General features: G+C 46.4%; 1 protein-coding gene across 4 annotated transcripts in view; it reads right to left on the bottom strand.

Moving 5' to 3' along the window:
* Positions 1–27,587, bottom strand: part of LOC115091270 (methyl-CpG-binding domain protein 4-like) — a 59,664-nt gene that overhangs the window by 11,067 nt on the left and 21,010 nt on the right. For all 4 annotated transcript variants that reach the window (XM_029601418.1, XM_029601421.1, XM_029601419.1 and 1 more), the window contains exons 3-6: positions 25,559–26,466; positions 22,342–22,413; positions 18,143–18,277; positions 17,590–17,739 (exon numbers count right to left, since the gene is read on the bottom strand). In XM_029601418.1, coding sequence (XP_029457278.1) covers positions 17,590–17,739; positions 18,143–18,277; positions 22,342–22,413; positions 25,559–26,466 — 1,265 coding nt within the window. The remainder of the gene's footprint in view (positions 1–17,589; positions 17,740–18,142; positions 18,278–22,341; positions 22,414–25,558; positions 26,467–27,587) is intronic.

Here is a 27,587-nt window from a genome sequence, read left to right as displayed (position 1 = left end):
AAATTCCTAAAAAATGCACCAGACTCCTATATAAGCCACGGAAGTAGAAGTCTTCCAAGCCCTCAACAGAGTTGAAATAACCAAAGAGAAATAATCCTTCCTCCTCAAGTGTGACCTTTCAAGAGCCACGCCGAACAATAGAATGGAAAAGGGTGGTCCATTTATTTATTTATTTATTTAGCATTTTTATATACCGACTTTCCAATAACAGAATTACTGATCAATTCGGTTTACATTTTAACAGAACAATAACATTGACAAGTAAATGTCTTACAAAGAACAGGTCGATATAACTTGGATAAGTAAATATGGGGTTAACCAGTAAAGATACATGACAAATCGGGCCAAGTATGATCTTTCAAGAGTCAGGCCATAAGATAGAATGGAGAAGAGTGGTTCAAGATATTCGGCCCTGCACCAAAAGACCCTTGGCCTCTAGGAGCTGAATGGTCTCGCAGCGGGCAAGCAAAATCTAAAGTGTAGCTGTGCTCTATGATGCTTAGAACCCACTGGTCCGAAGTAATCTTGACCCATTCCTTGAAAAACAGGGAGAGACGACCCCCTATCACCGGAGGAGTGGGTCGGTGCACCTTCATTGTGTAGGCTTGCTGCCAGAAGATCCCCGAGGGACCCTGTCGAGGGGAGGCCTACAGCTGCAAAAGGAATGAGCCCAAACCTGGGACCTCGCCAAAGGCTGTCGCGGAGCGAAGGAAGGAGTTTTGCCCTGACGAAAACGGTGCTGCCCCCGAAATCGGGGACGAGATGGACTGAAGGTTCTAGAAGGCCTAGGCTTGTCCTCCGGAAGCTTGTACATTTTATTGTCTCCTAGGGACTTGATGAGATGTTTGAGATAGTCTCCAAACAAAACTTTTCCTTTGAATGGAAGCGCCCCCAACTGAGACTTGGAAGAGACATCAGCGGACCAGTTGCGGAGCCAGAGAAGCCTCCTGGCCAAAACCACAGAGACCATCGTGCACGAGGAAGTACGGAGGAGATCATACAAGGCATCTGCTGTATACACCACTGCCGCCTCTACCTGCTCCGCCTCCGCCGGGGGAAGATCCTGAGCAGTGAGTAACTGTTGCACCCATCTCAGAGTTGCCCGCTGCATGAGACTTCTGCAGACGGACGCTAAGCGCCGATACCTCAAAAATCCGTTTAAGAAGGACTTTAAGCTTCCTATCTCAGAGGTCCTTAAGAGCAGCTGCTCCTGCCACCGGAATCGTTCGCTTGGTGATAACCAAATTAGCCGCGTCCACCTTAGGGACTTTGAGAAGCTCCAGCGACTCCTCAGGTAGCGGAGAGAGCTTCTCCATAGTTCTTCCGACTCGCAGACTTGCCTCTGGAGTGTCCCACTCCCGGAGCATGAGCTGTAATAGCATCGGGTGGAAAGGAAAAATCCTAGGCAGAGCGCAAAGACCCGACAGGATGGGATCCACCGTGGAAGGTTCCGAAACTTGCTGCGGAGCCTGAATCTCCAGCTCCGCAAGTACATGAGGGATCATAGGATCAAGCTCATCCCTCCGAAAGAACCTTAGCACCCATGGATCATCTCCCTCAACTAGGATGGATTATTCAACTTCCTCGTCCGCGTCTACGTTGGGGGGGGGCTTGTGATGAAAGGTCAGGCTGTTCAGCTAGCGGGCTCCCTGACGCGTCCGAAATCCCTCGGACTGTCCTAATTCTCTGCAGGTCTGGGAACCTTTGCTGGCGGAGGCTCCTGAGATTGAAAATCAGCCTCTGCCTCCAGATAAGCTTTGTGTTCTGTGAAGAAAAAGGATGCTGTCTTAAGACCCCCCCGGGGGTAAGCCTAAACCACAGGGGGAAGCAGGCACTGAGCCCTGAGGCCTCTCAGGGCTTAGATTCGGCGGAGAAAGCTGTGGTGGGAAATCCCCTCCCCCCCAAGCACTGATCTGCATCGGAGCCAGGAGGATTCAAAATGGCTGCCGTTCCCACGCTGATCGGGAACGGGCAGGCCGAGTCCTCCGAGCAGATAGTTTCTTCCCTGCACCTCGGGACCGCGTTATAGACGCCCCACTGTTGCTCCCTGTCGCCCCCGACGGGCCATCTCCCCCGGGAAGACATCGGGAGCAGAAGCCATCGCAGGAAAGCCGCGCAGCCAGCTCCCCACAGGCAGAATACCACGATCCCCATGGCATCAGCAGAAGGAGCTGCGACGAGGGAAAGTTAAAAAAAGAGTACCTCCGGAGACCCGGGAGTCCTGCACAGCTAAGTACTTATTTTTGTTTTTTTTTGCACACAACGACCAGAGGAGAGGAATGAAATGTCTCTGGGTCTATCTTATTTATTTATTTATTTATTTTAATCTAGGTCTCACCAGAGAAATGAAAACGTCTTTAGGAGGAGGGACTGGCCCACTGGTAAATGCCCCTTCTCACTGGTCTGAAAGCCAAGCCCAGGGAAATCAGGCTCTCAGGATCCCCAACCACAGCTGTGCCTGCCACCAAGGGGGATAGCTCCAACCCCTTGGGAGGACTTGTACTCTTTTTTTTTTTTTTTAACCTGATTGATCTAGCCAGAGGTAGAATTAAAATAACAAGGGCCTTCCTCACTGGAGGCTAACTTTTCCCTCTTTTTTTTTTTTTTATTTTTTATTTATAGTTTATTGGATTTTTTACAAATTTTACAAATTGCAAAAAACAAAGAACAAAATTTTGGTATAACATCTTATAAACCCATTATAATTTTTCAAATAAATCTTTCTATACCTCAATCTTATAGTCCACTACCTGGGAGGAATCGTCTTAATCAAGCATAAAAACAAAAGAAAATGTATTTCTAACAGATTACATATAGCTGGGTTACTTTATTTGTTGCAGTTATTCCTAATTCAGCCTGTTTCTTTATCTACTAAAAATGTTTCTAAATTAGATGGGTCCTGAAAAATAAACTTATTCTTCTGATACACTATTACACATTTACAGGGGAATTTAAGAAAATATGTTGCCCCTATGGACAATACTCTAGATTTCAACATAAGAAATTGCTTCCTCCTGTACTGGGTAGAACGTGATACATCAGGAAATACCTGAACCTTATATCCACAGAACAAAGATTCTTTATTCCTGAAATATTTTTCAAGAATATTAACCTTGTCCTTCTCTCTGCAAAAAGTCACAAGAAGTGTGGCTCTTTGTGGTATATCATCCACTGATGACTCCAGGAAGGTTAAATTAGGGGACTTTTGTTGAATACTGTCCATACCTTCCTCTCCTTCCTGTCTCCTTATTCTAGAATTCAAAACATAATATATTTTTGAAATAGATTGATCATCTATATTTAATATAAACAAATTTTCTTTTAAGTATTTCTTTAACAACTCAGTGGCTGAAAGGAGTCTGGTCATTGGAAAATTTAAAAACCTTAGGTTTCTAACCCTGTTCTCATTTTCCAGTCTCTCAATTTGCCGCTGGGCTGTCAGAGAATCCTTAATAAAGGAATGGTTTGCAGTCTGCAGGGCTGCTATCTGCACTGTAGCCCCCCTGCCTGCCTCCTCTAATTGTTTTAAACGATTATCATGTAATTCTATATTAGTTTTTAACTCAAGATTTCCTTTATTAGTCTGGGCCATAAATCCTGTCATTACCTTTTGCAAATCGTTAATAGCTTTCCAAACATCCACCAGGGTTATATTCTGGGGGTCTATGGTTACTGGACTAGATGTTTGTAGTCCAAGTCCCTCATTAGATCCCAATTCCACCTCCTCCCCCATAACTATGGGGAGAGGTATATCATTATCCGTAATATTTCCTTCCATCCTTAAACCTGGTTGGGGAAGTACAATTGAGTCCAGGTGAGGTTGAATTTGTAGCTGCTGGCTCGGGCTGTCTGAAGCTCCTGAGGAAAAAGATATTTCAGGAATTGTATTGCGGGCAGCTTGACTTACCCGCCTTACAACATGTTGGTCCATCGGCCCTCTAGCCTCTGTTGTCGCTGGGGATGAAGTCCAAACTTTTGATTTCCTTTTCCTGCCCATGCGGTTAGGTAAAGTGATGAAAAATTTTCGCCCAGGGGCGCGCCCCTTTGGCGCGCGGCTTCGGCAGCGCACCTGCGGCTGTGCGCCGCTGCTTCCCTGGATTTATCTCAGCGATTCCGGCCCCTCCCGATGATGTCACTTAGGGGGCGTGGCTACGGGCGGCACGATGAAACAGCTCGATAGGTGGAGACGGAGCTTGTAGCCTGCCCTTCTCTGCCTACCTCTCGAAGAGAGGTTTCCCAGCTGAAAGTCCTCCAAAAGTCGCTGCTGCTTCCCTGGATTTATCTCAGCGATTCCGGCCCCTCCCGATGACGTCACTTAGGGGGCGTGGCTACGGGCGGCACAATGAAACAGCTCGATAGGTGGAGACGGAGCTTGTAGCCTGCCCTTCTCTGCCTACCTCTCGAAGAGAGGTTTCCCAGCTGAAAGTCCTCCCTTTTTTTTTTTTTTTTTTTTTTTTTTTAAAGGATCAGGACCGCAGGTTCTGCCACTTCATTTGCTGGAGACAGAGAAATACTGAAGGATCACAGGTAGCACACCAGTCTAAGAGGGGGTGCCTTGCAAGTTTTTCTCTGTCTCCATATGCTGGAAGGGAGGCATAACCCAGCAGTCTGGACTGATCCGGGTACATACAGGGATAATGATTTTTTTTTTTTATTGAAAGCTTTATTAAAGCATGTAGTACAAAGTACAACAACAAGAAAATGCACGTGTTAATGCCTAATAAATCTTTAAATCCTTCCCATCCCTCCCCCCTCCCCCAGCACCCCCCGTCGTGGTGAATCTATGAGAAATACATTCCACAATATTGTCAACATAAGCTGTTAGATAGCAACTTTAGAAATACTCTTAGTATGCAGGGCGTGTAGCACTAAGTTATCATGATTCATCCATTGGTACATGAAAGAAAACATGAGAGAAAACATGCATTTGAAAGAAACAAAAGACAAATGAGAAGCATCAAAAACTTATGACAGGTTAGCTATGTAATCAGTAAACGGTTTCCAGGTTCTCCGAAAGGAGTGCATTCTATCATATTTGGCAGCAGTGAGAGAGGCCAGCCTGGCATAAGAATGTATCTTACCAATAACTTCCGTGAGAGAGGGCACTTGGGCCGAGTTCCATCAGAGAGCTATCAATTTGCGGGCTGCAATGAATATTTGGGAGCACAAGCTCTGCTGGGCCTTGCCTAGTATCTGGTAAATATGTAATAGGGCCATAGCAGCGGACGGTGTTAGGGGGACCTGAAGGAGATCACCAATCCAAGTAAACAATGCCTCCCAAAAGGGCGTCATGTAATGGCAGGCCCACCAAATGTGGAAGTAAGTGCCCCGATGGTCACACTCACACCAACAGAGATCCGTCACCTTAGGGTACATTCTGTGAATTTTGTCAGGGGTGAGGTACCATCTATAAACCATTTTGTAGCAATTCTCATGCAAACCTGAAGAGATCGAACATCTCCTAGCCGTTTGCATTACAGCTTCCCACATTTGTACGCTCAATCTCACACCCAAGTCGGCCTCCCACTGAAGGTGAAACTTGCATGGTTCCGGCGTCTCAGGAAAAAATGATTGATACATTTTTGAGATGTGGCCCTTAATCCTATCACTATGCTCAACAAAAACCTCAAACAGAGATCTACCGGGGCGTAGTGAGTTAGAGCGCTGCAAAGATTGTAAGAAGTGAGCCACCTGTGCATAGGCCAAAAAGTCTTGCGGACCAAAGGGTAGTATGTCCGCCATCCCTGCCAAGGAGAGGACCATCTCTTGAGACATCATGTGCCCTATATTAGAAACTCCCCTCTCCCGCCAGGAACTCAGCTGTGAGGTTTGATAACCTGCCGGCAAATGTGTATTGTAGAGAAGAGAGGACTGACAGAAATACTTATAAATTGCCCACTAACCGCCGCCTGCACTGATTCCAGATTTGCAAGGTGACATGTAAGGACCAAGTAATGCCCCCCACCGGCCGCCAGGTGTTGCGTGGTTGCCAGAATATTGCCTGAATAGCCATAGTTCCTAGTATAGCCTATTCAATAGAGACCCACTGTTTAACGTCCCTGCTTCGATTTATGTCTAGGATGGCTCTCAGTTGGGATGCCCTGTAGTACCAAGTGATATTGGGCACTCCTAAACCCCTTGCAGATTTGATAAATATAGGACATGGCGTGCCAACCTAGGGGAGGACTCCGCCAAATGAAATTAAATATCCGTTTCTGCCAATTACGGAGAGCCAGAGGAGGTGTGCTAAGTAGTAATGATGCGAATAGATATAAGAATTTTGGTAGCACAGTCATTTTGGCATTTGCAATCCTACCCAGCCATGAAAAGGTTCCGCGGTTCCACCTACTCTTATCCAGGGTAAGCCTGTCAGCCAAAGGCGCGTAATTAAGAGAAAACAGTTCGGATAACCCAGCAGGCAAGAGAACCCCCAGATACTTGATGTGCGATTTAGCCCATTTAAACGGGAATCTAGCGCTAAGGGCTCGTGCCGTATCCGGACTCAAGGTAACATTAAGCAGTTCAGACTTTTGAAAATGTACTTTGAGGCCCGCCACCGCGCCAAAGCTGCAAAGGTCTTGTGTGACCCCCACTAAGGAGCGGGCTGGGTCTGTTAAGGTGAGCAGAATATCGTCCGCAAAAAGCGAAGCTTTATATTCCGAATTGCCCAGCGTTATACCCTGGATATCGGCTGCCAAGCGGATCTTAGTTGCAAAAGGCTCAAGGTAGAGGGCAAATAACAGGGGAGACAAGGGGCACCCCTGCCTAGTACCCCTTCCTATGGGAAATGCCGGACCATACCTGTTGTTTACTTTGACCCTTGCAGTGGGGTTCGCGTATAATTGTTGTACCCACTGGAGAAAAAAGGGTCCAAACGCTATTTTCTTTAAAGTGGCGAAAAGAAAAGGCCAATGAACCAAGTCAAACGCCTTTTCAGCGTCAAGGGATAGTAGTACAGCTGGGATCCTCTCCTTATGTGCCCGCCAAATAAGGTCTATGACCTTTCTAATGTTATCAGCAGCCATACGCCGCGGAATAAAACAGACCTGGTCAGAGTGAACAAGCTGTGGGAGATAATTAAGTCGCATGGCTAGAACCCTTGCTAAGATTTTTAGATCCACGTTGATAAGCGAAATGGGCCTGTAGGAGCCACATTGCGCTGGATTCCGCCCAGGTTTAGCCAATACAGTGATGCCCGCTACATTGTTTTGGAGGCCAATACCCCCACCCTCCCTGATATGATTAAAAAATTGGGCATGGGGTTCTGCTATGGAGGAAACGCATTTCTTATAATACTCCCCTGATAGGCCATCTAGGCCTGGGGCCTTACCCGGTTTAAGGCCCTTAATCACCAACTCTATCTCACTGGCCAAGATAGGAGCATCCAGGCCTTGCTGCTGTTCCAGGGATAGGCTGGGTAAGCCTATATCTTGTAAGTACTTCTCTATATCTGATTGAGATATATGCAACTCCGGGGCATACAACTCTTTATAAAAATTTGTAAAAACTGAGCGGATGTCCGAGGATGCCATTAAAAGGTCTTTAATTTTAGAGATAACATTTTGGGAGAGGCGAGCCCGCAGTTGCCGCGCCAATAGGCGGCCAGCTTTGTTCCCACCCTCATTTATTTATTTATCTATTTTTCGCTCCATAAGACGCACTTTTTTTCCCCCAAAGGTGGGGGGAAAATGTATGTGCGTCTTATGGAGCGAATATAAAAAAAAAACCAAACAAAAATCTAACAAACACCCCCCCCCCCCCCGACTCCCCCAAGACCCGCCGACTTAATTTCCTACAAACCCCCCCCCCCCCAAGACCTGACAAATTAATTTCCTGCAACCCCCCACCCTCCTGCCCCCCCCAAGACCTGCCAAACGTCCCTGGTGGTCCAGCGGGGGTCCGGGAATGATCTCCTGGGCGTGGGCCATCGGCTGCCAGTAAACAAAATGGCGCCGACGGCCCTATGCCCTCACTATGTCACTGAGACCGACCGCTGCTATTGGTCGGTCTCAGTGACATAGTGAGGGCATAGGGCCGTCGGCGCCATTTTGTTTACTGGCAGCCGACGGCCCTATGCCCTCACTATGTCACTGAGACCGATCGCTGCTATTGGTCGGTCTCAGTGACATAGTGAGGGCATAGGGCCGTCAGCTGCCAGTAAACAAAATGGCGCCGACGGCCCTATGCCCTCACTATGTCACTGAGACCGATCGCTGCTATTGGTCGGTCTCAGTGACATAGTGAGGGCATAGGGCCGTCAGCTGCCAGTAAACAAAATGGCGCCGACGGCCCTATGCCCTCACTATGTCACTGAGACCGACCAATAGCAGCGGTCGGTCTCAGTGACATAGTGAGGGCATAGGGCCGTCGGCGCCATTTTGTTTACTGGCAGCCGACGGCTCACGCCCAGGAGATCGTTCCCGGACCGCTCCTGGACCCCCGCTGGACCACCAGGGACGTTTGGCAGGTCTTGGGGGGGTCAGGAGGGTGGGGGTTGCAGGAAATTAATTCGGCAGGTCTTGGGGGGGTCAGGAGGGTGGGGGGTTGCAGGAAATTAATTCGGCAGGTCTTGGGGGGGTCAGGGGGGTGGAGGTTGTTAATTTAAAGGGTTGGGATGGGGGGGGTTTGGGGGTTCCCACAGAAAGAAAAATATTCTGATCTGGGGAGTGGACCGAAATGGCCCTCCCCAGACCCGAAAACAAAATGGGGAGAAAAAAAAAACCTATGCACTCCCCTAATTTGCTCCATAAGACGCCCAGACGCAGAACCGGTTTAGCACAATTTTTTTTTTTTTTAAATTTTCCCCCTCTGAATCCTAGGTGCGTCTTATGGTCAGGTGCGTCTTATGGAGCGAAAAATACGGTATTTATTTTATTTATTTAGAGTTTTTATATACCGGCAATCATGAAAACATATCTTGCTGGTTTACATAGAATGGGGGTGCAATAAAATACATAGAACTTAAGAACAAAGAACTAGAACTGTGGTGACAGAAGGTACAGTTACATTTAACAAGGTGGCCAAACTTGGAGTAGGAAAAATAGAAAAGAGGATAGAAAATGGTTAAACAATATACAATTTAAATGTAGTATACAAAATAAATAAATGTTATAAACAAACGGCAAGGTGATTTAGGAGTTATTGGATTGTGTCATTGAGTTGTGTCCGGAAAGGCTTGCTTGAATAACCAAGTCTTAAGTTTTTTCCTAAAATTTGGGAGGCAAGGCTCCTGTCTGAGGTCTGTAGGAATGGAATTCCACAGTAGAGGGCCAGCTGTGGAGGTGGCACGATCTCTTACGGTAATGTGTTTGGTCGTTTTCGCTGGGGGAACCAGGAGGGAACCTCTCTATGCATCTCTGGTAGGTCTAGTGGAATTATGTACTTGGAGAGGGAATTGGAGATCGAGAGTGGTGAGTTGATGTATAGTTTTATAGGTGATAGTTAAGGCTTTATACATGATGCGGAAGTATACGGGTAACCAATGAAGCTCTTTCAGGATGGGTGAAATGTGGTCTCTTTTCCTTGCGCCTGTCAGAATACGGGCAGCTGAATTTTGAACCATCTGTAGTGGTTTGGAGTATGATGAAGGTAGACCTAGCAATAGGGAGTTGCAGTAGTCCAGTTTCGAAAATATGACTGTTTGGATGATCGTTCTGAAGTCTTGAGCGTGGAAAAGAGGTCTTATCCTTTTCAGGACCTGGAGTTTATAGAAACAGTCTTTGGTTGTTTTGTTGATGTGTGCCTTGAAGTTTAGCCGGTTATCTATTATCACTCCTAGGTCTCTAGTTTGTGTGGTAGGGAGATTGGTGGGAAGAGTACTGTTGTTGGTGTTGTTTTCAGGCGAGATAAGAAGGATCTCAGTCTTGGAGGAATTTAAGATGAGGTGTAGACTGTTGAGTAGTTGTTTGATTTTTTGGTGGCATGATTCCCAGTAGTCAAGAGTATTAGAGTATGTGTCTTTGATGGGGATGATGATTTGGATATCGTCTGCGTATAGAAAAAACTTTAGATTGAGGTCGGTGAGAAGTTGGCATAGAGGAAGAAGGTAAATATTGAATAGAGTCGGAGATAATGAAGAACCTTGTGGGACTCCTATGGTAGAGTCAAATCTTGAGGATTCCTTGTTTTGGAGTTTGACTTTGTAACCTCTATTGTTGAGAAAGGTTTTAAACCAGGAAAGGACGGTGCCTCTGATTCCTATGGATGACAACTGGTTTAGGAGGATAGCGTGGTTGACCGTGTCGAACGCTGCGGATAGGTCTAGCAAGATCAAAAGGAATGAGTTTCCTTTGTCGAGGCCCAGTAGGAGATGGTCTGTCAAAGAGATAAGGAGAGATTCTGTGCCTCGGTTTTTTCGGAATCCGTGTTGTGGGGCGAAGAAGAGATTATTGTCTTCGATGTAGTTTGACAGTTGAGAGTTGACTAGTTTTTCCATGATCTTGGCGATGAATGGGAGGTTAGCAATGGGTCGGAAGTTGTTGGGGTCCTTCGGGTCAAGGTTGGGTTTCTTTAGGAGTGGTGAGATTGAGGCCATTTTGAGATCATCTGGGAAGGATCCTTGGGCTAGAGAGCAGTTGATGATGTGGCTATTGAGTCAGGAATAGATAGGAGTAGTTTGGTGGGGATGTGGTCAGCAGGATGAGACGAAGGTTTCATTCTTCTCAGGATGGTTTGTATCTCAGTGGAAGAGATGGGCTCAAAAGTGTTTAGGCTGGAGTTTATGAAAGTCGGGTGATTATATGTCGGGAGGGCATCAGCTGTATTGGAAGGCAGTTGAGTTAAAAGATTGTTGATTTTATTTTGGAAAAACTGGGCGAGTTCTTCAGCTTTGGATTGTGCCAAGTCGCTGGGGATTTCTCGTGGTATAGTTTGAGTGAGGCTGGATACATAAGCGAAGAGGGCTTTAGAATCAAAGACCAAGTTGTGAATCTTAGATGCAAAGTAATCTTTTTTTGATTTTGAAGTGAGGGCTTTGTATTGGTATAGCGTGGATTTGTATGATGAAATGGTGAAGTCACAAGGAGTTTTACGCCAAGTCGCTTCTTTCTTTCTTAAGCTTTGTTTTAGTTTTCTGAGTTCATTGGTGAACCAAGGTTGTCTGTTGGAGGCATTGGTGTGAGATTTTTTTATAGTTGAAGGGCAGAGCTTGTTTGCTATATTTTCTGTTATATTATTCCAGGAGCGAATGGCAGTGTTCGGGTCGGTGAGATCTAATAGAGGGAGCTGTGACTCTAGCAAGTTGTTGAGATCATCTGGGAAGCATCGCCTCCTGTATTGGAATGAGGGTGAAGGGATATTAGGAGTGGTGGTTTCTTTCAAAGTGAAAGAGGTAGAGATAAGCGTGTGGTCCGACCATGGTACTTTTTGGATCTTCAAATTTGATGTAGTCGTAATGCCTTTGTTGCTGAAGATCAAGTCCAGTGTGTGACCCGCTTTGTGAGTGGGTTCGTTGACTAATTGTTGGAATCCCATTGCTGACAGGGCTGTGAGGAGGGTTACGCAGCTATTAGATGGTGAAGGATTGTCTATGTGCAGATTGAAATCTCCTAAGATGATTGTTGGAGAATCCAGGTCGATGAGTGTGGTGGTGATTTCGAGGATTGGGGAGATGTCTGCTTCTAGGAGCCCTGGGGGGGCGTAGACAAGAAGGATTTGAAGATGTTGTGATGTGAAGAAACCGACTTCCAGTTTTGTGTTAGAAGTGAATGGGTGTTGGGTGAAATTAAGACTTTTTTTAGTAGCTAGAAGGATTCCACCTCCTCTTTTTTTCAGTCTCGGGAGTGAGAAGAAGTCGTAGGTCAGCGTAGGGAGTTGGTTTATTAAAGCTGTATCTGTGGGCTTAAGCCATGTTTCGGTTACAGCGCAAATATCAGGCTTGGCGTCGGTGAGATAATCGTTGAAAATAAGGGATTTTTTTGTTAGGGATTGTGCATTGAAGAGTGAGAGTGAGAAGAGGGTGAGGCCTAAAAGCTGGGTGATTGGTGCAATCAGAATAGGGGTGAGTGATTTTAAGTTGTTGTGAATGGCTTGTCTGGTGGATGGTCTTTTAGGTAGGAGGCGGTGTTGCAACGTTGGTATTGGAAGAGCTGGAGACATAATGGATGGTTAACTGGCTGTCGCTGAGGTAAGATGTCGCTGAGGTAAAATGGGGGGCCAATGGGGGGGAGGCTAGGATGAGAGGATAAATTAATTGGGAGGTTAGGGCTCTGGATGAACGCTGGTTAGCTGCTTGCTGGAAGAGTTCAGGAAGAGCGCAGGATGGTTGTTTGTAGGATGAGTGCAGAATGGTTGTTTGTAGGGTGAGCGCTGGATGGTTGTTTGGTGAGCGCTGGATGGTTGTTTGCAGGATGAGCGCAGGATGGTTGTTTGCAAGGTGAGCGCTGGATGGTTGTTTGCAGGGTGAGCGCTGGATGGTTGTTTGCAAGGTGAGCGCTGGATGGTTGTTTGCAAGGTGAGCGCTGGATGGTTGTTTGCAAGGTGAGCGCTGGATGGTTGTTTGCAAGGTGAGCGCTGGATGGTTGTTTGGTGAGCGCTGGATTGTTGTTTGGTGAGCGCTGGAATGTTTGGTGAGCGCTGGATTGTTTGGTGAGCGCTGGATTGTTTGGTGAGCGCTGGATTGTTTGGTGAGCGCTGGATTGTTTGGTGAGCGCTGGATTGTTGTTTGGTGAGCGCTGGATTGTTGTTTGGTGAGCGCTGGAAAGTTGTTTGGTGAGCGCTGGAAGTTGTTGCAGGATGAGCGCTAGCAGGTAGAGTGCAGGGTGGGCATAGGGTGAGCACTAGTACGGTGCTGGTGGGGTACTGCTCGGGGAGAGCGAGGGGCGAATCGAAGGGGCGAAACAAAGGGGCAGGCCCCTTTGTTGCGCTCCTTCGTGCGCGCGACGCCAGGGAGGGTGGCGGTTTAAATACCCCGCCGGTCGGTCGCGCCTCTGACGTCACCGCCGCGACGTTTTCGTGGGCGTTTCTTGTTTTGTGCTGGCGGTTCTGGGGCGTGGGCTCGCGGCTCGGGTCGAGGCCTGCAGGGCACGAGGTCTCCGGGTCCGGATGTTCGCTCGGGTCGGGGCCTGCAGGAGGCAAGGGCTCGTGGCCCAGGTCGAGGCCGAAGAGAGCGGATGTTCGCGGCCTTGCAGGAAGGTGAGCTGCTGGAGGGCTGCTGGATAGAAGGGCCGGCGATCGGCGAGGGAGCCCGATCGGGGTGAGCGGAACAAGAGGCCTTACCCCGACGGGCTTCAGCGCCGATCGCGCAGGCCAAGTTCACCGTTGGACCCCGAAGGAAGCAAAAGGAGTAAGTAGAGGAGAGCGGCAGTTTAAATACCCCGCCGGTCGGTCGCGCCTCTGACGTCACCGCCGCGACGTTTTCGTGGGCGTTTCTTGTTTTGTGCTGGCGGTTCTGGGGCGTGGGGCTCGCGGCTCGGGTCGAGGCCTGCAGGGCACGAGGTCTCCGGGTCCGGATGTTCGCTCGGGTCGGGGCCTGCAGGAGGCAAGGGCTCGTGGCCCAGGTCGAGGCCGAAGAGAGCGGATGTTCGCGGCCTTGCAGGAAGGTGAGCTGCTGGAGGGCTGCTGGATAGAAGGGCCGGCGATCGGCGAGGGAGCCCGATCGGGGTGAGCGGAACAAGAGGCCTTACCCCGATGGGCTTCAGCGCCGATCGCGCAGGCCAAGTTCACCGCTGGACCCCGAAGGAAGCAAAAGGAGTAAGTAGAGGAGAGCGGCAGTTTAAATACCCCGCCGGTCGGTCGCGCCTCTGACGTCACCGCCGCGACGTTTTCGTGGGCGTTTCTTGTTTTGTGCTGGCGGTTCTGGGGCGTGGGCTCGCGGCTCGGGTCGAGGCCTGCAGGGCACGAGGTCTCCGGGTCCGGATGTTCGCTCGGGTCGGGGCCTGCAGGAGGCAAGGGCTCGTGGCCCAGGTCGAGGCCGAAGAGAGCGGATGTTCGCGGCCTTGCAGGAAGGTGAGCTGCTGGAGGGCTGCTGGATAGAAGGGCCGGCGATCGGCGAGGGAGCCCGATCGGGGTGAGCGGAACAAGAGGCCTTACCCCGACGGGCTTCAGCGCCGATCGCGCAGGCCAAGTTCACCGCTGGACCCCGAAGGAAGCTTGGCAGTTTCCAGGGCATACAATATGTGCTTATTATCTAATTGTGATAATTCGGATTTAAGCGCTAGCAGTTTCTGGTAACATCTGTTCGATTGAGTGCGCACATGAATCTGAGACATAGTAGGGATTTTATCTAACAAATCTCGTCTAGCATGCTGTTCAAAACGCTTACATGCGGTGACTCTAGAAAGAAGAAACCCCCGTGCAACTGCCTTGGAACATTCCCATAGAGTGCTAGGAGAAATATCTGAGCTGCGATTCAGGCAAAAGTATTCCTGCAGCTGCATGTCCAAAGACTTAGCAAAGGAGGCATCATGCAGCAATGAAGCATTTAATTTCCAAAACCGGCTGCCCTCGTCCCGATCACCCATATCCAGACCAATGGGGGCATGGTCGGACCATGTGATAACATCTATGTCAGCTTTCCGAACCTGGGTGCCCAGCATTTTATCCACAAAAAAATAATCAATGCGGGAATAACTATCATGAGGAGCAGAGTAAAAAGAATAGGATCGGGACTTGGGAAACCGGTGCCTCCAAATGTCCACTAAATTCCAGTCAGCCAGGAGTTCTTTAAAAAATTTCCTGGGGTTGCAGAGAGAGTGAGAATTAGACGTATCCAAATCAGGGTGTAGCGAAATATTAAAGTCTCCGCCCAGTATAAAGGGGCCTTCAGCGTGGAGCAGTAGTATTTTACGTACCTCCTGCCAGAATGCACTCTGATCTCGATTTGGGGCTAGATAGACACCAGAGTGTACATTTGATTGCCAATTTTGATTTTTAGGATAAGAAATCTCCCATTCGGATCTGCCACCTGGGATAAAAATTCAAATACCAAATGATTCGAAATAAGGATCCCGGTACCCTTATATTTAGCCCCTTTCCCGCTGGCTGCCAGAAATACATGTGAGAAATCCTTGTAATAAAGTAAATGCTCATGTTTGCATTTTAGATGTGTCTTCTGGATAAATGCAATATCCGCTTTTTGATGTAATAATTCCTTTTTGAGTAGAAACCGCTTACGATAGGTATTCAGACCTTTAACATTAAGAGAAATTAGCCTAACCATAACAAGGAGTGAACATTAAACCTACTGTGTAGGTAAAGCCATATTCTGCCTGCTTCTTGTAGAAATGATATCCTAAATAGATCGTCCATGCCCTGTGATCACCACAGCAAAATAGCCAGGATCCATGGTGGAATTTAGAACTAAAACTAGAAAAGAGTACCACCAACTCCCCAACCCTATCTGAAAGTGATCCGCTATCCTCCCTCCGCGAATCAAACCCTTGGGGGTACATGATGTGCCTCGCTGCCGGCCAGCAGCTACCCTCTCCCTTCTCCTCCCTCCCTTAGTAAAAAAAGAAAAAAAAATTAAGACAAATGGCTATAAAGTGTAAAGTATATTAGGCATGGTGCTTCTTAATAGCTACCCATCCATAGAGGTATCAAATAGTTAACCTTGAACATCAGAGAAAAAATGATTAACTGAGATATTTACTATACTCTAGAAACTGTCCCGATAGGCGGTGAGACTGAACTCAAAGATCAGACTAGATCTGAGATATAGATCTTGGCATTCAGCCCTTATCCGCAGTTGTGCTCCCAAATTGGTCCTGTTGTCTGTGGAGCCAGCCTCGTCAGGGACCTTGGTGCCATCATCTTACAGTCTCTGCCTTAGCTGAACTGGTCTTGATGTTGGCGCAAAATCAAAATGAATTCCAGCTTGGGTAAAGCAATCTGCTGCCTCAGGCACTGTTTTCAATCGGTATGTAATGACTTGATGTTGAAAAATCAATGTGAAGGGGAAGGCCCATCTGTAGCATATGGTTTCCCATCTCAGAATGGCTGTCATTTCTCGCAGTTGGAAGTGCTTTTGTAGGGTGGAAGGTGCCAAATCGTTGTAAAGAGAGACAGCATGGTCACGCTATTTCCACTGCGGGTTAGCTCGGGCCAGTTTTATGATTTCTTCCTTAATCTTGAAATTATGAAATTTAATGATGATGTCTCTTGGCTGGTTATTCCTTTTGGGGCCCATGGCCCGGTGTGCCCACTCTAGGTCCAGAGCGAGGGAAGGTACCTCCTCGTTGGTGGCCACACTGGAGTTCTTCCAAAGATCCTGGCAAACCTCCATTGCTATCTGCATGCTATCAGTGTAGTGCTCAGTTTCGGGGATGCCCCGGATATGGAGATTTGACCTGCGGGAGCAATTTTCAAGGTCATCGACCTTGTCCTCCAGGGCTTCCAGCTCGGCAGAAAATTGTTTGGCCTGCACAGTTAAATTATCCAGATTTGCACTTTGTCTTTCCACCAGCACATCTAATTCGCTGACGCGTTTGCCCAAGGAGGAGATATCCTCTTTCATCTCTGCTATGCATGTTAAAAGTTCCGCGCTGTGATTTGTGAGGTCATTCCGGAGCTCAATAAACCAGGTCCACAATTCATCCCACGTGGGGAAATCTATGTGAGAGGAGCCGGTTGTAGTTTCGGGGCCTTCCGCGCGCCTGGTGCGTAGGCTATTGCCGTCGGCCATTTCCCCCTGGAGGCCTGGTGTCTGAGTACCTTCGTCGAGCGGGAGCTCATCCGCCAGTATGCTGAAAGAAAATTGTTTTAAGTCTGGAATTCTCCATCTTGTCGCCATCGCAAACTCTGAGTGCAGCAAGAGAGATCGCTGATGCATGGGTAGGAACGGGCTGTCAGCTCTAAAATGCCTTTAAAGAAGGGATCGGGAGGGGAGCTAAGGTATTATGCGGCCATTTTGCAGCACTGCTCACTAGCGCCCCTCAGGGATAATGATTTTTATATTGCAACAATCAAGAGGATAATTTCCAAAGCTGTTTCCATGGGTTAAACAATCCTTTACCTGCAGAAATGGCTCATTAACGCACATAAACTTATGCGAGTATGTGATGTGTGCATGAAAGTTTATCTGGACTGAGAGAAGGTGTTCCCGGGGACAGAGCTGGGGAGGAATTTGAACTTGAAATTTTCCTTAGTGGTCGAAATTTAGTGTGGCTATTTGTGCTGGGGTAATTTTCAAAGTAAACATAAGTTCACTTTTAAAACTGATATTGACTTGTGTGCATTTTGCCAACTTTCTGATGCAGGCTGTTACAAGATTAACCCCTAAATGTTAATCTTTTTCCAGATTCTTGGAATCTCTGTAGATTGTGATTAAATGTAAAAAATGCGATATCTGACCATGAGACCCTTGTGGTCTCAAAAGCTCAAGTACTACACCTCTTTCATTGTTCCTTTGAACATTGTCACATCCTAAAAAGACTTCAGTTTTTTACAGGACAGATATGGCTACTAGAATTCTTCTCTGATTTCTTAATTTTGTTTTTGATATTTCTGAGACTGAGTTCTCTTTCTTCCTGAGGGAGAGGACTGTCCACGGTTTCTATCTGTGGTGAAAGGCGATTAGTGACAGTCTGTCCCCAATTTCTCTAGGAGAGGATCGAGAGGTTTTGCCCTCATATATATTTGTCAAGAACGTACCTGAAAACCTGACGATTGCCTTCGCTCTGAGTTCATAAAGCCCAAGAGGTTTAATCAGCTCTGATATTTCCTTCCAATCTGCATTTCTCACTACATCAGGGGCAGGATATTTCTCTAGAAATTCCCAGAGCATAGGTATTGCCATCTTCCCTGCAACAAGAGCACAGGTGGTGAAAGTTGTGCTGCACATCCTTGTGACTGTCCAAAATGGTCAGGTGCTAGCCTAACAAGAATCCACAAAGAACAGAAGTAAGCACAGTGCAAGACATCTAATCTATTGCTCAGTTTGGAACTAAATGTCATGCCTGGAATGTAGTGGACAAAGGCCCTGCTTAGTCTTTGGAAAAAGTTTTAAATGATCTGAGCTTTGGCAACTTGTGTCACTCAATGGGCTCTTACTTTGTAAGTCTATTGCCTGGTCATTGCAGCTAAACAAAATGTTATGTGATGGAAGAGGGGAGCTGCACCTATACCCTTTGTCCATTACATATTCACAGGACACCAACTGCACCCCCCAACTTCTGTGTTACACAGGTGAAAATTTGGTAGTTACCTGAGGTTTTATTGAGAAATATAGTAGCAACAAGCAGCTTCCAAGGATCATGAAAGAGTGTTTCTTGGATCAAATTAAAGGGAGATCGAGGAGGAGTCCACTTGTTGAAGGCCTTTCTTTTAGGTGGGCTCAAAGCTACAGCAAAAAATAAAGACATATAGGAAACTTTATACAACATTAAACTGCAAATTTCATCAGAGATAGCTTGTAGGATGAGGCTCACTGTAATGCTCACAGCTACTTGTGGCTCTTCAGGGAACTCAGTTTAACCTGTTCATAACAGAGAACGTTTTAACTTCTCACAATACAAAGGAAAATTGATTCTTACCTGCTAAGTTTGTTCCTGTAGTACCACAGATCAGTCCAGACTCCTGGGTTTTGCTTCCCTGCCAGCAGATGGAGACAGAGAAAGTTTTATTGGCACTGTACATAACCCAGTGTGCTACCTGCAGCCCCTCAGTATTGACCTGTACGGTACCCAAGCCAAGATGACCTTAACACTAAAAATCCTAAATGCAAACTCCCCTAATGAACAGGGGAGAGGGGCGTTTGTGCAGGTGCAGCAAGTAAACAGCTTTGAAAACCCCCAACAACTCTACATTATATGCCTCATATCAGTACGAGCGGACTCCACCTATGGCAGGGACTCTGGACTGATCTGTGTACTATAGGAAATAAATTAGCAGGTAAGAACCAATTTTCCTTTCCTGTTTGTACCCGGATCAGTGCAGACTCCTGGGATGTACCCAAGCTCCCCTAAACCAGGCGGGACCTAGAGAGTCCCGCATGCAGAGCACTCTCCCCAAGGCACATGGAAGCCAGAGCCCTGACATCCAAGAGATGTCTGGTGAAAGTGTGTAGCAACTTCCAAGTAGCTGCCGTGAAAATCTCCTGCGGAGACACCAATTGTGATTCGGCCCAAGAGGTTGCCTGAGAAGGCGTCGAGTGACCCTTTAAGCCCTCAGGCACAGGACAACCCTGATATATATATAAAATTGACCCCCTTCGTCTCTTTAAACCACCGCACAATGGAAGCTTTAGAAGCCTTACACTCCTTCTTTGGACCACTCCACAGAGCAAACAGGTGATTAGATCTGTGAAAATCAATAGTGAATTTCAGACACCCCAAGAAAGCATGCCCTACAACCAAGAGCTTAAATTCTCTCGCATGAGACGTGGTGGTATCCAAATCTGTAAAGACTGGAAGTTCCACAATCTGACTAAGATGGAACACCAAAACCACCTCTGGCAGAAATGAAGGCACCATGCGAAACAGTTCCAAATCTGAAATCTGCAAACAAAAGTCTCAACACAATAAAGCTTGGAGCTTTGAAATTCTCCTGACTGAACAAACAGTCACCAGAAAAACCACCTTGAAAGTCAAGTCCCTCAAAGATGCCCCCGTTAGTGGTTCAAACGTAACAGTACACATCCCTGTAAGCACCAGATTGATTCCAAGACATACAGATCTTTCGCACCGTAGGGCGCAAATTCGTAGCCCCTCAAAGAAATCATGTAACATCTGGATGTGTGGACAGAGGATATCCCTGTACTTTACCCCAGAGACAGCCCAAGCCAGTACCTGGCCTCACAGTGAGTTAAAGGACAAACCCTTGACCAAATCCTCTTGTAGAAAGGCCAAAATATGCGATACTATAGCCAAAGTAGGTTGTATTCCATTGACTGCACAGCAGGCCTTGAAAACCCTCCCAAATCTTCACATATGCCAAAGATGAGGAAGGTTGTCTGGTCTGCAATAAAGTGGCAATAACTGCCTCAGTATACCTGTGCTGTCTCCTCTCAAAAGCCATGGCGTGAAAAACAAGTGAGTCACCTGATCCAAAAATATTGAGCCCTGGTGAAGAAAATTCAACAGATAGGTAACCCCAGAGGTCCCATCTATAGCTATGCTGACCAGATAAGCAAACCATGGACGATGTGGCCCCTCCAGAGTCACCAAATCATGCTGCCTTGATACTTCTCTATACAGAAGAATGTTTTGAGGCCATGGCAGAACTAGAGCATTGATGCCTTTTGCCCAGTGTGTTTTCTGATGGCTATAAAAACGAGATGCCTTGGTGTGCTGCCTGGTCATCATCAAGTCCATATGAGGATATCCCCATGTTCTGTGGACGAGATGCATTGCTGCCTCTGACAGATCCCACTCCCTGGGATCTAATTTTCTTTGACTGTGAAAAACTGCCTGAACACTGTCCACCCCAGCGATGTGAGACGCTGCTATCTTTTCCAAATGCTGTTCCACCCAAAGAATCAACTCCTGGGTCTCTTGAGCCATCGCCCAACTCTTGGTTATTCTCTGCCTGTTGAGATTGTCCAATAGGAACCACATCGGACAGTCGCGTAAGAGGCAGAAAGGCAAGCAAAGCGTCATGCACTGTTCTCATCTCTAACCAACTGGTAGACCACGAAGCCTCCTGCTTTGACCAATGGCCTTGCGCAGACTGATTTTGACATTCTGCTCCCCAATCAGAAAAGCTGGCACTGGTGGTGAATATCACCCAATTCGGAACTTCCAGTTCCACACCACGCTCCAGATTTGCCCGAATAAGCCACCACAAAAGACTGTCACTTCCTTCTTCCTTGAGAGGAAGGGGGAGATGGAACTCCTCTGATAACAGATTCCAGTGGAAGTGAAGAGCCTTTTGAAGAAGCTGCATATGTGCGAATGCCCAAGACACTAGCTTCAATGTAGATGCCATTGAATCTAGGACATGGAAGTAGTCCCAGACCTTGGGTATCAAAAAATTTAACAGGTGTCGAACTTTTTCTTGCCACTTCAGCAACCTCACTTCTGAGAGAAACACTCTCCCCTCCTTGTCAAACTAAGCTTCCAGAAATTCCAGTGTCTGAGAGGAAACAAGATGGCTCTTTGCTTGATGCACCATCCAGTCCAGAGACATCAACTACATCAGTACTTTCTGAACTGACTGCTGACAAACACTTTGGCTAGCCTGGTATTGAAGTGGACTGCTAGGCACACCAGCTACTGGGCCATACCCTAGTTGTTCATGCCAGATTTTCCCTGCAACTCAGGGTCCATAACCCCTGCATGATGCGAAGACTAGCTTCCTGACCGAGTACCTTTAAAAGCTCCTGAATTAGCCAAACGTCCATATAGGGATGCATTAAAAGGCCTTCCTTTCATCGCACGGAGGCCAGGACCCCCTTCACCTTGGTGAACGTCTGTAGTGCCGGCCTAACCCAAATAGGAGCGCGAGAAACTGAACACACTCTCGCAGCCACATGAAGCAAAGGAGTTGCTTCATGTGGCTTATATACTTATTCCCTTCAGGAATAAGTATATAAGTCACATGACCATCAGATGTCCAACCCATTGACCTATGGTCCGAGCTACCAGAAGGGTCACCAACCCTCCTGCTTGTCCGCCTTCAGGGGGAATGGCCCCATTAGGACCTCATAACTCCCTGGGAGGATCCAGAAATATTCTTGTCTTTTAATCTTTTTTTTTCTCCAGACTGCAGGTTTTACACTACCTACCATCTGGTGGAGAAAGAGAAATACAGAGCAATACTTATGAACTGCAGGTGGCACACTAGGTTATGTACAGTGTCAGAAAAACCATCTCTGTCTCCATCTGCTGGCAGGGATGCAAAATCCAGGAATTTGGATAGATCTGGGTATGAACAGGAATTGAGATTTTAAGGTTGTTGATGTAAACTGTTTTGAATTTGTTGTATGCTTTTTATTTTGTCTTATTTCTATAATTTTTAGTACTGCAATTTGTGCTTTTTCTAATTATTTTTTTATTAGGTTGCTGTAAATCTATTTTGATTAGTGCTTTAAATCACTTCGAGCTAATTTTGGAAAAGCAGTCTCAATTTAATGTAAATAAACAAATACTGTATATGGCTAAAATAAAACTATCACTTGTTGCTGAAGTTGCATAACATTTATTTATTTATGTATAACTTTTATATACTGGACAAAGATTGAGTTATTCCCTGTACCAGTGTCACAAAGATAACTTCTAAATAAGTTATGTCATCAAACTCTTTGAGGAAATCATGGGCTAAAAATTATGTGTTAACCACAGTTTACCACACAAACTGCAATACAACCCAGAACTAAAAAAAATTTGAATTTTATAGCAATGCACATGACTATGTAACCAATCTTGAGTACCTCCCAACACACAGCATCTGAGAAGATGTTTTTACCTTCTTTAATGGATCTGCTGGAAAAGTATGGGCTGGTTTTTCTCTTTTCTGCCTGTGCTTTCAGGAAAGAATCTGTCAAAACAGCAAATAAACAAACTATGAAATAACTGGCTACAAAAAGAACATGAGCAGGAAAACAGAACAAAGTTAGGTCTTATCCTTCATCCAGGCCCCTTCTTTCTTGAACTGTGAAGTGGGTCAGAAAACAGAGGAGCAGTTCTATCCAAACACTGGGTCTATCCTTGAGTCCACTCTGGATATGTTAACCCCAATGGTCATATTAATCCAGCAGCTGCCAGATAAAGTTACCTGGACAACCTTGGATAACTTTATCCAGATATTCAACCCAGATCTCCGCCAGTTGAATATCCAGTCTAAAGATAACGTTAACTTTAGGACAGCTGTTTATCCTGACAGTTATGCGGGCTGTTGAATATTAGAACTGCTTCCTTTTGTTTGGGTAAATTTTGCATGGACACAATTTTGCTAGTGACTAGGCGGGGAAAGGAGATACAAAATGTCGAGGTTTGTCCATGGCTAACTCCAAAAACTGGCCAGACACAACCTTTGAAGGCAGGCCTCCTTGATCATTGTGCAGCAAAGCTCCTTAAACTGTGCTGAAATTCATCGCAGTTTTTTAAAAATCTGCATAGTAAAAAAAAATGTAATTTCAGGTGCAATAAGCAAATGGTTTGCTAATGTATCGGGACTTTAAAAGCATGCAAACGAGTTAAAATGTGTGCTCAGCCTTTTGCATAGGCTGAGGTTACATTTTAACTCCAGCAAGAAAAAGGAATCTCTTGCACTCATGATTTGTGCACTCAAAAAACAAGCACTTATGTGCAAATAAAATATGATTTATGCACACAAAAATGCTTTCAGCACAGAAAGCATTTTTGGATGCATAAATCAATCAATAAATATGTGCAGAAAACATGCTCTTTGTGCACAAAGCATGTTTTAGGCACATAAAATCCTGACTGCAGGTCCCGGCATCAGAATTCCAGATTTCGCCCATAGACTAACATTAGCCCTGGAAACTATGCCACCTCTGACTAGGAGTTAAATTTCCAGCACTGAGAAAACATGAGGTAAGCCACCTCTCAGCATGGGGAGGGACAGGGGAAGAAAGGAGGGCTAATAGCTAATGCCTTTATTACCAATGAAGTTAATTCGAGGAGTGCTAACCTGTACGCACACTGTTGTGCACAAAATTCCTTCTCTACTGGCAGTAAAATCTGCACACAAAAATGTGCACACAACTATAGGCAAAACTGTGTGCTCTGCCAAGCACATCTTATTACGTGATATTCAGAGGACTATTTTCAAGAACTTGCAAGCTGATTTTCAAAGGGAAATTCCTTGCAAAGTTTCCTTTTAAGGGAACAAAAGTACCTGTTGTGAAGTTAAAAATAAACTTCCCATGCATACTTTTCTAAGATAACCCCAGTGTTTTTCAAATAACTTTTTCCACAGGTAAGCAGCCATTTACCCACAGAAATTCCTTTAATAAATTGGCCCCATAAGAAATGCTTGCTGAGAAGACCCAGGAGGAATCTGAGGTCCAGTGCCTCTTGTGCACTACTCTGGTACTAGAGGGGATTTGAACTCCAAGCAGTTTCTTCCTCCACAGGATGCAGAGTGCAGTTTAACAAAATTATCTTCTCTGTGTCCTGGTCCCTCTGACATGCTCCAAAAACTGTATTTGTGCCAACTTAAAGCACAGAAACATGATGGCAGAAGACGACTATATGGCCCATCTAATCTGCCCTTCCAATTGGTCAGCTTTATGAACCCTACCACTTCCTCAGAGAGCCTCTGCGTTTATCCCAGTACATTTACTGACTGATTATATTTACTTAGGGTCTACTCTTGGTATCTTACCAAAACTGTCCCTTAACAATATTCATTGAACACAAAATACAATGAAAATGATTTCCTTCCTGTATGCTGACTCCCCTTAAAAAAAAAAAAAAAGGGCAGTTTTCAGACTGCTGATGTACACAGGTCTGAGAACCGCTCTCAAATGTAGCAAACAAGAAACCAGATGAAGCAGAGAACAGCTGACTACAGAAAGCACAGCAAGACTAAAAGAAAACAAAACAAACGAGGAGACACACGTCATAAGAGAGATGAAATGGGAAGGCAAAGGGTTTACAGAGAGTTGAAGACTGGCTGAAAGAGGAGACAGAGACAATGAAGATCACGCTCAGGAACAGAGTTGCATGTTGCAAAACTCATTTACACACATTGTCTAAATGGTGTTCTTACCCATTATTTTTGATGGTCGCTTATACTAGTATGAGCTTTTTAAGGCTGCTGCCTTTTCCCATAAATTACCTTGCACAAAGATATCTATATATATACATATACACTGCTAGAGCTACGTTTAAAGCAGTTATTTGTAATCTGCTAAATCAGGGGTGGCCAACTCCAGTCCTGAAGAGCCACAAACAGGCCGAGTTTTCAGGATATCCGCAACGAACATGCATTAGCTAGATTTGTATGCACCTCCTCCATTGCATGCAAATGTATCTCATGCATATTCATTATGAACAGCCTAAAAAACAGAGCCGTTTGTGGTTGTTGAGAACTGAAGTAGCCATCCTGTACTAATTCAACATGATATGTTGCCAGCATCAAAGCACACCTTTGCAAAGGGTATAATTGTATTTATGGTCTACAGTAAGTAAGCAGCAAGTGGGGAAAACAGGCAGACTGGTTAAGCCTGGGGATACCTATCTGTCCTCGGCACCTCTGTTTCTATATAAATGCCTGTGGCAGAAACATTACTGTGTGCAAAATATACCCAACACTTGAAAGAGGGCAGGTTTTTAATTAAAAACAAACAGTGTTGTATAGCTGGATGTGAACCATTACCTTTCTTCTTGCTGGTTTACAGCAGAAGAATTCAGAACTCGCTAATCTCTCCCTTGCTTCCACTAGTATTATGATACCCAGTATATAAAAAAGAATGAGAGAGGGAGAACTCGTGGATTCCGAGATAGTGTCCTTTTATCGGCTGTGAGCTAGGCCTGGTGGAGTGAGGCACCTGAAGTTAAAAGGGAATCAGTAACACAAGTGGGGGAAAAAGACCAAGCCTAATTCCCTCATCGTTCCACTTCTACTGACAAAGCTGAAGAACATATTACATCATCCATAGTCCTAGAAATGTGTCCTACAATTTGAAACCACTATTCTGGTTTTCCTGGCATACCTTTCTGCGGTTTCAAGGAGGTGAATACTTTATGATCGCAACACTGAGCAGCATTAACGCCCTGTTGATCTGTTTCACGGTCAGAGACGGAAAGTTTGGGGTCCAGCTTGAGCTGCTCCTCGGGTCTCCTAACTTCTCTATCTGCCACGTGCTGATCGGAATCCTCTCCTATACACTGCAGCTCTCCCACAGCTTCTGACACTTCAGTGGAGACTGCAGAGAAAACTTCTCTACCACACGCTTCCGTTTCCGACTCTGGAGCAAGTGCTGCAGTCTCTGAAAGCTTCTTCCCTTTCTTGCCTTTAGTGTGGAAACTTTTAACTTTCTTGGTCTGGCGCTTTTCATGTTGGATGGCTTCAGCTGCTTGTTTACTAGAAGAAGATGCTTTCTTTTGTCGTTTCCTTTGCTCATGGTCTGAACTGTTGTTTTCCGATCCCTTTTCCGTTTTCTCGCTTGGAGCCTTCCTCCTCACCGCTCCTTTCTTTCTGGTCTTTGCTGAGTGACAGTCCTTTGCACTCCAGTCTAGGCCTTTCACTGTCTCTTCAGGCCCACAGTGGGAATCCTTTGCACTCCAGTCTAGGCCTTTCACTGTCTCTTCAGGTGCACACTGGGAATCCTTGTTGGATGGCTCATGGTTGGACAGGGAGACTGCATCATTCTTCGGCACGGAAGATGCGCTTTCTTCTTCCTCACTTTTCACAGAGAGTCTTTGTTTTTTCTGGCGATAATCAGAGCTGCACTGAAATCTTTTTTCGGTTGTCTCTGTGGGGATTTCATGGGGCTTTGCCTTCAATTTTCTTTGGGCACAAACAGTAAAATCAAAATCCTCTGGTTGAAGACTAATCCCTTTGGTTTTATAAAGGTACTTCACCAAGCCACATTTGGATCTGAATATTTTTCCTTGTGGGCTGGGGAAATAAAGTAAAAGCAACTTAGCACAGACTCGTTATGACACACTTTATGAAAACTAAGCAATTAGAATTAATTGTGAAAAATCTTTATGGTAAATCTGTAAAATGAAATATCCTTCTGTGAGAAAACAAGTAATATGAATGCGTAACAAGCCTTTGGTAATAGTGTGGTTTATTAGTCAGCACACCACGTACAACTCTGCGAAGATTCAGTGATCAGATTACAATGACTCTGACCCAACAGCACAGCCAATTTAGGTTACATCACAGAGGTTTAATAACTTATTAAAGGCAGGCCACGCTACATTGTGGAAGTGACTGGTTTCACACTGCTACCCTTGTTACGTGCCCCATCCGCGCCCGGGCCTGCTCACCTCGTTTGCTCCTCTGCAGGTCACGGGTCGGCCTCCCCAGCAGCAGCCGTGAGCTCCTCCAGGCCTCGGCGTCCCGCGGCAGCGGTCGCCGGGCCTTCCACTACACACCAGGCCTCACGCCGGAGTTTGGCATCTCCAGGGGCGTTGGCCACGCCCCTGCGCGCGCTCCGCCCAGTCTCTTGTAGGGCCAGGGGCAGGTCCTAGCTCCGTGGCGTGCCCTGATTGAATGCCCAATATAAGGAAGTTCCTGCCTGCACTTCCTTGCCTTGGCAATCGGGTCGGCACTGTAAGTGTACTAGTTTGCCTCCGCGTTCACAGTCTTGTTCCAGCCTCGTTCCAGCGTCCTTCTGTCTCGTCTCCCCAGGTAATAACCTCGGACTATCTCCCTGGTACTGACCTCAGCCTGTTCCTTGACCATTCTGTCTGCTGCCTGGATCCTGATCTCTGCCTGCCTTGTGACCTCGTCTGACCTCCGGAACCTGACCCCTGCCTCGTTGATTACTCCTCGAACTGATCCTCGGATTCTGACCTCAGCTGCCATTGCCACGTCCTCTGATTCTGGCTCTATCCCTTGCCTTGTTATTGCCTACGCTGTTCTGGTCTTCCTTGCTCCATCAGACCTACAGCCTCGAGTCCGACCGCGCTCCCTTGTTGTCTGTGGGCATGCCTGTCTACTACTTCTCCAGGAGACCCTGCGAGGCCCACCTAAGTCCAAGCGGCCCGGGTCCCAACGGGCTCCACCTG

This window comes from Rhinatrema bivittatum, chromosome 4 (genome assembly GCF_901001135.1).
Source record: "Rhinatrema bivittatum chromosome 4, aRhiBiv1.1, whole genome shotgun sequence".
Lineage (NCBI taxonomy): Eukaryota > Metazoa > Chordata > Amphibia > Gymnophiona > Rhinatrematidae > Rhinatrema > Rhinatrema bivittatum.
Note: the sequence above shows the minus strand (reverse complement) of the source record. Positions and strands in the feature narration are given on the sequence as shown.